General features: G+C 33.7%; 1 protein-coding gene across 1 annotated transcript in view; it reads right to left on the minus strand.

The window, feature by feature from the left end:
* LOC135211216 (hemicentin-2-like) overlaps positions 1-12,404 on the minus strand; it is a 222,157-nt gene that overhangs the window by 74,269 nt on the left and 135,484 nt on the right. Inside the window, exon 11 of the mRNA XM_064244453.1 lies at positions 7,862-8,021. Within this exon, the coding sequence (XP_064100523.1) occupies positions 7,862-8,021 (160 nt within the window). The remainder of the gene's footprint in view (positions 1-7,861; positions 8,022-12,404) is intronic.

Genomic DNA, 12,404 nt, shown 5'->3' on the forward strand with positions numbered 1-12,404 from the left:
TATATATATATATATATATATATATATATATATATATATATATATATATGAACGTGAGTGTCATTTATCATTTGTGAAATATCTGAAAATCTTAGCCAGTCGTAAATGAAGCTCTGCTGAATTAATAAACATCGAACAATTCATCTCCATCGTGGAGGTGATCAACATCGCGGCCCTCTCTTATTCTTTATCTACGATATTATATCTCCTGCAGTTATAGTTCGAGAATGTTGTGAATTTGTGTTTGTAAATATTTTGTTGCGACTGAACAAGGAGTATAATAAAGTATGCTAGGTTCAAAGTGCAACAGTTTTTTTAGGAGAAATAATGATCTCACCTCCTATAAATTATGTACATGAAAATACTTGAATATGAGTTTGAGTAACCGACAAAACACCCAGGTGAAAATTACATTTGACGACGCTTTCTTCCTAGGTTTTTCGTTATGCAATTATCTTTCTTCTCTCTCCTCTCTCTCTCTCTCTCTCTCTCTCTCTCTCGTCTCTCTCTCTCTCCTCTCTCTCTCATCACCAATTTATATATTATGCTTGATACAGGAAAAGTCCATCTTGTCCCCAGAATTATAAACCCAGATTTCATCATTCACTGTCTACTTTCGCTTGCGGATAACTTAATATTTTTACCACCTGTATTTTGCATCAGGTATATGAATACTAACGTTCTATGTTAAATTTATATAATTTGTTACTGGATTGTATTTGTTCACAAAATACATCGGTCATTCGCATTTATAACGTTCAGAGATCGCATTTCCCAGATATAACTCCTGTTTTAACATTGTTAACGAACATCTCTCGAGAATCTTGGGCTGAAAACATCAAATGTCTTCTGTTAATATTCTCTCATTAGGAGCGTAAATGTAAATTTCATAAATGTAAATGAATGACTCAACCTTTAGCAAACTTTATCAGTCCATATAATATTTTTGGGCATATCTAAACGTCTAGGAACAGCAAAACATAAAAATGACACACACACACACATACATACTACATATAATAATTATCTATATAATATAAATATATGATATATATATATATATACCAAAATACATACATCATACAATAGACTATATATATATATATATATTATATATATATATAACTATATATATATATACACTATACTATATATATATATATATATATATATATATATATATATATATTATATCTATATATATGGCCTGGGAGTCGTAGAGAAACTTTTATCAGATGATTCTTTTTAGTTATCATCAATTTCTCGGTCTTTCCCTTATGATTCCACTAGTAATAGAAGAAACTAGCAATATTCCTTTTTTAGATTTTATCGTTAAAACAAAACATAAAGAAAATATGTTATTATCTGTATATTCTTTTGCGAACCTGAAGGCTGTAAGAAGACCTGTCTGTTCTCATAAATATTTATTTCAAGATTTTCATAAATGTGACCAAGGATATCTTATATAGCGTCTAGGCAAAGGAAAAGTTGCAATAAAAAGCCTACTGTTTCCTTGTCATGAAGACTTTTTCTTTTGGTTTTCATTTAAGAAGTTATTATAAGGACAGTATTTAAGTATAAGAATGCGATGGGAAATATTCTAATTAAAATAGCCTTGGTAATATTAAGAATATAGAATATAATAGCCTATACTTAGAACGTAAATATGTATATATATAATACATACATGCATACATACATATATATATATATATATATATATATATATATATATATATATTATATATGTGTGTGTGTGTATGTGTGTGTCATTTTTATGTTTTGCTGTTCCTAGAAGTTTAGATATGATAAAGTTCGCTAAAGGTTGAGTCATTCATTTACATTTATGAAACTGGTAGTGACATTTACGCTCCTATAATGAGAGAATATTAACAGAAGACATTTGATGTTTTCAGTCCAAGAATCTCGAGAGATATTATAAACATATATATGTATATATATATATATATATATATATATATATATATATGTATATATATATATATATATATATATATATGTATAATATATATACACACATATATATATATATATATATATATATATATATATATATATATATATATATATATATGCCACGAACGAAAGTGAAACAATATGGTACCGCTGCGAGGCCTTTCGACTTCTTGTCGAAAGGCCTTGTAGCGGTACTCCAGTGTTTCACTTTCCTTCGTGGTTTTTTCCTTCATTTATATATTCATCGCGTTCCAAATTTTTCGTGACCCAGTTATACATATATATGTATATCCATCCGCGCACACTTACATCCATACATACATATATGTGTATATATATATATATATATATATATGTATGTATGTATGTATGTATAAATTGGATACGAAAATAGTGGCGACAACGAATTACCCACTGACATGAAATATACTTCTTTGGATAATTTTACGCTGAAAATAAATTTACAGTTCATAATACACAAGATAATAAGTTTAATAATAACATAAGATGATAACTATAACTTATCAGAATCTCACATATCAGCCAAGAAGTACAATAAATCATAAGTAGACGCTTTGATGTATAATGAAATATTATCAAAGTTAACTGATCTGTAGTTATGTTCATAATTTTGAATTTATTACGAAGACCAACCCAGTTTTTGATATGTTAAGATGAAATGGAACCTTTAATTTATGTAATTCAATTCCGCTATTTGCTTCGATAATATAATTAATACATCCATTTTCCCTAATGATATGTTAATGAAGGTCCAGTAGAGGGCAATGAATTAATTAAAGATTCTTTTTTGCTTCAAATTTGATTCTGTGGCCCACTATTAAAAGGTAACCTTATCTAGGGGTCAGCTCTTGATTATAAGTGGAAGCACCAGTCAGTAATAAATTTCCTTTTTTCTTTCGCCAAATATGTAGTTTTGTCCATTACGAATATCGTACTTGCCTTACTAGATTTCGTTATGTGCAATTCATTATAATTCTCTGCAGTATTTTAGGGAAATTGTGAACCGTTTACGAAAATGTTACATTCATATTTGCGCAAAGAACAAATGAGGCCTTTTGCCATATCAATATTACTTTGTGGAACACTCTTGGTATTTTCCAACCCAACAAAGGCAGACGCAATGTCGGCATTTCCTGGTTTTTTATTTACTGCAAATGACAGGTCATATCCAAGTGCGGTTTTCACATCAATCGAGATTGGCTCTGTTGGTAAAATTCACTACGCAGTTATCCGATATCCAGGTTTTTCTTGTTCCGGTCACTTTCGTTAATTAGACGGTTCAACTTTTTTTTTTCGAGATGGGATTTACACGATGCAATTCATTCCCTTATTATATTGTTTAACCGCAACCCACTAGCCAAATTTTCATTTAAGACCAGTTATTTGTGCTAACGATCCTTGACTTGTGACTAAATCAGAGCGAGCAACCCCAAAATTGAATAGAGCGATAAATTAATTTTCTTTGTGTATAAATGCATAAGCATAAGTATGCGAGGCCAGAAAACTGAAGACCCTAAATAGCGACAATTATGTAATTTTCTCATTTAGAGTGAACAGAAAAGCGCTGACATATCGATTATTATGATCAGTGAAAGTATTGGTGAAGTTGTAATTGAAAGAACTCAGAACTGAAAAGTGTTCGTGAACCCTGAATGAGTTCATGCCGATTAAATATAAGTTACTTCATATGTCATCTGCAAAAACCAAAGGACATCCAGTGTCGTTGTGACTCGTGTATTAGACTGCTGCGTGGAAACCTGATCGACTCGGGGGAAAGGTTCTCCAAGAAGTGAGATTTTATATATATATATTATAATATATATATATATATATATATATATATATATATATATGTATATTAATATATATATATATATATATATATATATAAACTATTATATATATATAAATCATCATGGGAGTTATTACTTTTATGCTTACATGCATATATCTGGATCTGTACATACAAATCTCTCTGTCTCTGTCTATCTCTTTACACACACACACACACACACATATATATATACATATATATATATATATATATATATATATATATATATATATATATATATATATATATATACAGTTCAAGGAAACAAACTTACGACATAACTAAATCATTAGTTTCTTCTACGGTTTTTGGAAGAGATGCATAAATCTTCAAAATGTGACTTTGATGTCAGTGCAGCTGAGAGGTAGAGTACTAGGATAAAATGGAGTAATTTCTTTATACTCTTTTCCAATACAGTTTACAGTTTTGTGCATACAAAACAACTAAATTACCTTCTGAACATTCTCCATCAACTCAATATTCATCTAAATCACAAAGCTGAGAGCTCTTTGGGAATTTACTTGCACCTCAAAACTAAGATTCTTCCAAAACTAAGCCATATTCTCTGATTTCAAAAGCATACTCCATATACAGTAACTGAAATGTAGGTATGTTGTTTAAACCATTTTTTCCTTTTTCTACAGTGTTAAATTTGTTCTACTTACATTGTCACATGAACCTCCTTGCCTGCCTTTCTGTGGCCAACAGTCTTCTGTTATTTCTTTTCTAAGTCATCAGTCTTGCGTCTTAGACCGGTTATCACATCTCTTCTAGTATACCTAGAAGATTTGCGTGTTTTTTTCCGTTTTCGTATCATTAAGTATCTTATCCAACTCAAATTTCATGACTTGGTCTTTGAGACCGTTTAATTCCTTGTTGCAGCCAATTTCGTTCACCTTTAGAAGATACTCATGTCTTCACCATCCGGTGCACTTCCTTGTTCAAGGCGTTTACTCGATGATTTATGGCTGTTGTCTCTTGCTTCCTCTCTTTCTGTTCCAGCTTCAACTGTGCGGTCTGCTTCACACAGTCATTCACCATCTCGACGAGACGATCTTGTTCTGCTGTGTCTAACATTAGCACCCATCAGTCTTCTGTATTCTTCTCTTTACTTCAATGTAAACTTCTGCTGTCGATGATTGCAGGTCGATTGCTTTCATCAATTACGTATTCGTGCTCTCCATCTCTTCCGTCTTTTCGTTCAGTATATGTAGCGGATACTACAAAGCTGATCTTGTGCTTCTGTTTCCCTTATTATATCATCTTTCCGTTGCCCATGCCCTTGGATTTTGTTACACAGGTGATCATTTTGTTACACATGGTCATCCTCCTAAAACTTGGGGCTTTTGCAACTGCTTTTTCAAATTTTCAATCAGTCTCTTGGGTCCACCATTTCCGTTACCCAAGGCTATAATTTTCTCATGAAGTTCGGAGTTTTTGTCAGTGTGTCTACCCAATGCCTGCTGAATTCAGGATGCTGGCCGATGTCAAATTGCCAGCTTGACTTTTGCACTCCTCCCTGAAGCTGCTTTCGGAAAGCAGCAACTTTTTCCTCAGGTTTTCCTTCAGCGTCTTGCTATTAACTATGGCGTCCGCCACATTTTTTCTTGTCGTCCTTCAGTAACGCAAGGCAAGGAAAGTCTGATGGTGGGGGCTCCTACTTCACAATACACGCCAGTACCCCTATGAAGAAGCTGTCCATTTCTTGATGTTTTCTTTCTTTGATAATTACTTCCACTTTGAAAGGAATCACTTTCCCTGTCCCTCCATGGCTTATATGTGCATGCTCATTCTAAAAATCTGGCTCGATTTGGTGAAATTCTGAAACTTTTTAGGTAAAAAGATCTGATTGTTTCTTTTTGTTTTCATCTCGACAAATTCCTATTAAATGCTCATGTAAAGGTGTGTTCATAGAACAGGGAATAATGCAATGGAATACGAAATTGTGCTTGCTATAAAACTATCAATTGGAGTGGTAGAAATTTGCAACTTGTTATTGGACAGGTTATGTCAGTTGTTACATTTATTTGCGTTGTTTTAACACACACACACGCACCAACAAAAATCCACATATGACCGAATCATTCTCTAGAAATAATGTCTTGAGCCTTTTTCTGAAAAATTTGTGTTTCTAGGTCATAATGAAGGTCAAGAAACTGATGGTGTTCAACATAAAAGTCGAGACTTTTATATGTATTAGAGCACAGTATCAAGCTCAGTTATATATTTTTCAAGATGGAAACACAAAATGTCACACCATTTTATAAAAAAAAAAAAAAAAAAAAAACTTTCTTACCTGCTATGTGTTGCTGTGTTCTGCTAGATACTATTATTATTTAACGCTTACATGCATTTTTACTTTTTATTCCAAATTAGGTGGTATGTCTTATATAGTATGCTTACTCATAGAGAAAGCAGTTATGGCTATTTCATTATGTGTGCTAATGTACCTGCATAATTATTAATGTGCTGTATTTGACAAGCACTTTAAAGTACTTGATTTTTCAGGTGCTTATGACCCAAGTACTAGTACAAATACTTAGACTTTTAAAATCGAAGTACATGTACAAGTACAATTACTCTAAATTTTGTACTTAAGTCCAAGTACAAGTACCTAAGCTTGGTTCATTGCTGACCCTCATCTGAAGTAGGCCCAGTTTAGCTCTCTACTCGAGCTGAACTCTTCTAAAGTTTTTATGTTCTGAAAAATTAACTTGCTTTTATTGAAAGGATAACCCAGGTTAGCAGTCAAACACAGGTATGTCTTGTCTCAAAAACATTCTTTCGTCATATGTGGAAATTGCGTCTTACAACAGATACTTTCTTACAATTTCATATCACCACTACGTTGCAGGAACAATGGACTGTAATATAGATTGATATACCAGATATGACTTGTTTAAATATACATAAGGTTTTGTTATTAAAATTTACCAAATTTTCACTTTGATATCAAGGAGGTCAGTATGAAAATGTGTATCTATGCCATTTAATTCATCACTGGCCAAAAAAAAACATTTGTAATTTTCATTTGTCTCAGAATAATCAACTGATTTAAAAAAGTAATGTTTAGATCCTGTGTTCCTCCGGACAAGTCAATATTTTCTTGAATAATATAAAAATAATAATAATAATAGTAATCATAAGAATAAGAAGAGGAAAATAGTAGGAAAACATGTGATTCGCCAAATAAATTTTAAAAACTTTGTTGAAAATTGCATCGACGTTTAGCATAAGGGGAAATCCACTTAGAATTCAGTAGAATTGCGTCATTTGTCGTTAAAATGTTGACCATAATTAAGTAAACCAACACTTATTATTATTATATTACATTATTTCACATGGCACAAGCTCACGGGCCATTGACTTGAAATTCAATCTTCCAATGTTTGTTGATTTCAATCTCCCACCGTAGACTCAACACTGCAGCTGTAACTGATCATGGTACAGCGACTAATTTTCGTCGCCCTGGGAGAGACGCGTTATTTTAATTGTTTTATTTATTTGTTTTAGGAGAGGGGTTCTGGGTGGGGAGAGGGGTCGGAACTTCAGAGCCGTAGATACTGATTTGGAACATTTGTATATATCTTTATTGTGGTCCCTTTAAGTTGTTAGCTTCAAAACTCCACCTACGAAATTATCGAAGTTATTTAGGGCAAAATAATAATAATAATAATAATAATAATAATAATAATAATAACAATAACAATAATAATAATAAGAAGAAGGATATGGGATATGCCAGTGGAAATCGTACCCATAATCATAGGAGCACTAGGCACGATCCCAAGATCCCTGAAAAGGAATCTAGAAAAACTAGAGGCTGAAGTAGCTCCAGGACTCATGCAGAAGAGTGTGATCCTAGAAACGGCACACATAGTAAGAAAAGTGATGGACTCCTAAGGAGGCAGGATCCAACCCGGAACCCCACACTATAAATACCACCCAGTAGAATTGGAGGACTGTGATAGAGCAAAAAAAGAAAAAAAAAATAATAATAATGAAACAGAAAAGGCAGTGGATACTTACACAATACATTCAGAGATGCAGCAGGGCTTGTAACTTTGTCAACAGCATTCGTGACCTGGCACTGATAGGTGCCACTTGCACGGCGGCTGACTTTCTGCAGTACGAGGTTTTTTCCCTGTGCCAAGACTCCCGTCTGGAGGTTTGTCTCCAGTCGTTCGGCCTGGGGCGGAAATAAACAAAACGAATATTAGAAATAAACAAAACGAATATTACATTTTAGATACTGGAGGAAAACAATGTTGGTAAGGATGTTCGTGATGGAATGTTGAGAAACTGCCACTGAATGATGAATAGTATGACAGAGAAGAAGGAAAAGAAAAAGGAATTGCAACAACGGTAATAAATGAAAGACGCATTAGGATGACATCATGATCAAACATAGGTCGAAATGACATCGGTGCTGAGTGAAAGACGATGACTTCAATGCGACATTTGTGTCAGAGTTGATTGGGATCTGAAACCAATGGTTATATATTATTACTTTCTTCCCGCCCAGAGTTTCTGATACTCCATATCTAAATCATTATTGTTGGAATATTGCACATATGCAAGTCTCAGAAGTTTTATGATCTTTGTACCTAGGACTCCTACACATGGAACTAAAAGGCACTTAAAATTCCAAATGTTGCCACTGCAAAATAAACACAAATTATTCATTTATTACAGCATTTCCATTCTGAAATGAGCAAACTTTGCAACTCATTGTTTATGGCTTCTGTCAGTGTTGACGATTCAATCCACAAGAGAGTATTTGGTGGAAATCAAATCGAGAAATAGGAAAGTGCTTGTGAATTACAAATTCGAAAAGCGTTCATTTGTAACAGAAAATGACCGCTTATATATAGCGCTCCAAGTCAGCGCTATAAAGTACCACGTTAATTACGAACAGACGAATCATTAAGAAACCAATCAATATTTAAAAGATCAGGTCGGCGTTATGTGTACAGGTTTCGGTAACCAATCGTAACAATGCCTGGTGTTTATTCCGTTTCCCGCGTTGTGTATCGATATTGTATTCCTAGCTTAGATAAAATTAAAGCGAAGAAACAACGACAGCAGCAAACAAACAAACGCAAATTGGCTGCGGAAAATGAACGGGACGCCATTCTAAAAGCAGAAACAAAATTCGAGAGCAACCAAACACTGCAGGGCCACTACATGAGATTCGGTGGACCTGACATTAATGATGTCAAAGTAGTGAACGATTGAGGCATCCAGGCAAAGCCACTATGAACGATTAAAATGGTCTTTTTTTTTTCTCGCCCTTTCCTTAAAATTTTTCTTTTGCTTTTCATTTGCCTTTTCACAGCTCCCTTTTCCCCTCGTTTTCACACTTTCCTTGATGTTCTTCTTCTATTGATCCTATCCTTACAGTTCTTTTTAATTACCTTTCTTAAGGATTCCATTTCCTTCGCCTCATTTTATTTTCACGCATCTTTTTCAGTTTGTTTTTTCTGATTTCAAACTTCCCACATTCAACCTCAGCTATAAACAGAACGATATGCAAATTAATCGCTGATAGTTAATAGATGAAAATGAATGAAAAATGCCAAACATTATGGAACTGTAATTGAAAATAATGTTAACTCTGAAACTTCCTCATCTTTCTTGTAATTTTCAAATGAAAATAATCAGAAGCTTTTATACCCAGGTTCTAAGAAGTTTCTACATCTAGATCTGATTGCCAGAGAAGCTGAAATTTTTTTCTATGACATAACCCAGTTGAAAAAAAGCACACGCGCGCTAGAGAGAGAGAGAGAGAGAGAGAGAGAGAGAGAGAGAGAGAGAGAGAGAGAGAGAGAGAACACGCATTAAAACAAACGAGACCTGTGAACATTTTAATGCAGAAAGTGTTCTTCAGTTATTTGTTGAAGGTGCTTGACACTTTACACAATGTTTAAGTTTGCAAAGGGATACAGCAGAAGGCGCTGAATAAAATCCTTTGGTCGAGCTATGATTTTTACAGTAAATGACTTCATAGAGTCGACAGAGCAAATAATAAAAGAAAATCTTTTTCAGCTTCCACATCAAAAACGCAACGTAAAGGGTCTCATATATAGAACTGTAGCCTAATGACTAATCATGCTTTTGATTAATTAGTTTTAAAAATTGGAATAGGTATGTTAATTATATATACTTTAATATTCACATCATGGGAAAATAAGTATTTCCTAATCATTCATAAAGAATAATCGAAACAAACTTAGAGATTATTATTTAGAACAGATTGCCCTAATGGTGCCATATGCTTCCTAATAATAACAATAAAAAAGATACGCGTCCTGTTACGGCATAGCAGATATACCGCCAAAGGGAATTAAAATACATTCAAAGTTAATTTAACTTCAATCCAAAAGCTGGAAGGCGAGTGATGATGGAAAACATTATGATTAGATTTTACTCAATATCATGAAATTCTGTATATTATTTACCTAAAGTTGTACAGGGTGTAACATGAGTTTATGCTAATATTTTGGGAAATGAAAGAAAAAGTAATTCTGAGCAGAAATTTTTCTATAAAAATATCCATTTTAAGGCTTCGTTTGCCGGTGAGATAACTTTTTAGAATAGAATGAAATAGAGAAAAACAACTACTTAAAAGATTGTATAGTCAGGGGGATTCTGACAAAGGGTCACAAGACAATCCAAGTGTTCTGATTCATACTTGTACATTATTGCTGCCAAGATGTTGAAACCTAGGTCGGAGGTGGCGAAGGGCCAGTTTCACCCAGCATCGCATGAGTTTATTGTGCAAATTTCATATTTCATGGCGTAAGACCTAAACACCGAAGTCTGATACAAATATAGTCAAGATAGTCAAAGTTTAATACCTCAGAGACGCCAGTCATGACTAAGAGTTCTGAATAGTAGTAAATCACAATGTGGACAGCTTAATATCAAGACTCAGTGAATATGACAATCTCAAATTTGAGAATGGAGAACATTTCACAATCTGTTTGCAATGCAATGTATATATATATATATATATATATTATATATATATATATATATATATATATATATATATATATATGCATTAAGCTACAAATGTCCTTTAATATTCACGCTCTACCTCGAACAGAGGACAAGTCAGGACTTTAGTGATGTTACCGGTAACGTCACTGAAGTCCTGATTTCTCCTTAGTGCGCTGGTACGAATCCACGAGAGGACGAAATTGATATCAACTAAAAAATTCCCCTTCGATTAACATATATGAAAACATATTAATTCCGAGATAAAGCGAATTGGATATTATAGGACATTTGTAGCTTAATGCATATGAATCACGGTGAAGTGATAAAAATTCATATATATATATATATATATATATATATATATATATATATATATATATATATATATATATATATATATATATATATATATATATATATATATATATATATATGATGTGTGTATGTGTATGGATGCATGTGTATAAATATATATTGTGTACATATGCTACATATATAGTACTCCAGCAGTTGAAATTAGTGGGAAGCTGATTTACTCTTAATAAAAACCATAACGTAAATGCTTCAAGACTATCACTGCCACTCTTTGCTTCAGGTTCCCCATATCCCGAAAGAGAAAGACCATGGCCAGTTAGCGGGAGAAAATGCCAAATCTCCAGTTTTCACATCGAACTATTTTGATGGAAAGAAGCAGTAACCCCGGACCCCTCCATTCCAAATGCCATTTTTGCCATCGCCAAACTCTAATAGAGGGTCTCTCTCTCTCTCTCTCTCTCTCTCTCTCTCTCTCTCTCTCTCTCCCCTGCACCACAAAAGCCCTATGCAATTCTTTCATTTCCGTTCTGTTTCAATGGCAAAATGCGTCGAGGTATTTCTCCCAGCGCCATAGATCCACACTCCATAATCCGAGAATGCGTTGATTTTGAAGGCGGTGTTCGTAAGTAAATTACGTCAGGGAATAATCGTTCTTATCTTGATGCTAAATTATGTTTCATTCAAAGGCGAATTACACACTGGTAAAATCAGATGAAGATAACGCTAATAGGGATAAGAATGATAAAAATCAGTTACATAACCATTCAACACAAAGCACTTTCCCCATTACAGGAGGTGGCTCTGATAAAGGCAAAGTAAAGGTCACTGGGTTCTATCAAAGATGAAATCCCTGTGCGGGCAACTTCCACATTGTTAGCCATTCCTTACATTCATCAAGAGCTCATCCAACCCCACGAACACAATGTGCCAACTACCTCTGCTTTGTAATACACCCTCCCTCATCCTTGCTTTCCAGTACCATCATTACTTCCTTTTTCTTTACTAGGTCTCCATCGAATTCTCCTTTCCAACACTTCCGAATCTTTTAACGAACACTTTTCTTGTATTCTGGTATGATTGTTCATTGCTTTAATCAAAAACACTTGAGAGCGACCCTTTGTTTTAAATAGCAGATAAAATACGCCTCGGGACACCTAACATTTTATAATGTTGCCCAAATTTTAAACCAAGTCCTTCCACTCCTACAAAACTCAGCTCTGCTCTACCTTACAGTTCTCAGTAAGTCTTTAGA

Source organism: Macrobrachium nipponense, chromosome 4 (assembly GCF_015104395.2).
Source record: "Macrobrachium nipponense isolate FS-2020 chromosome 4, ASM1510439v2, whole genome shotgun sequence".
Taxonomy (NCBI): domain Eukaryota; kingdom Metazoa; phylum Arthropoda; class Malacostraca; order Decapoda; family Palaemonidae; genus Macrobrachium; species Macrobrachium nipponense.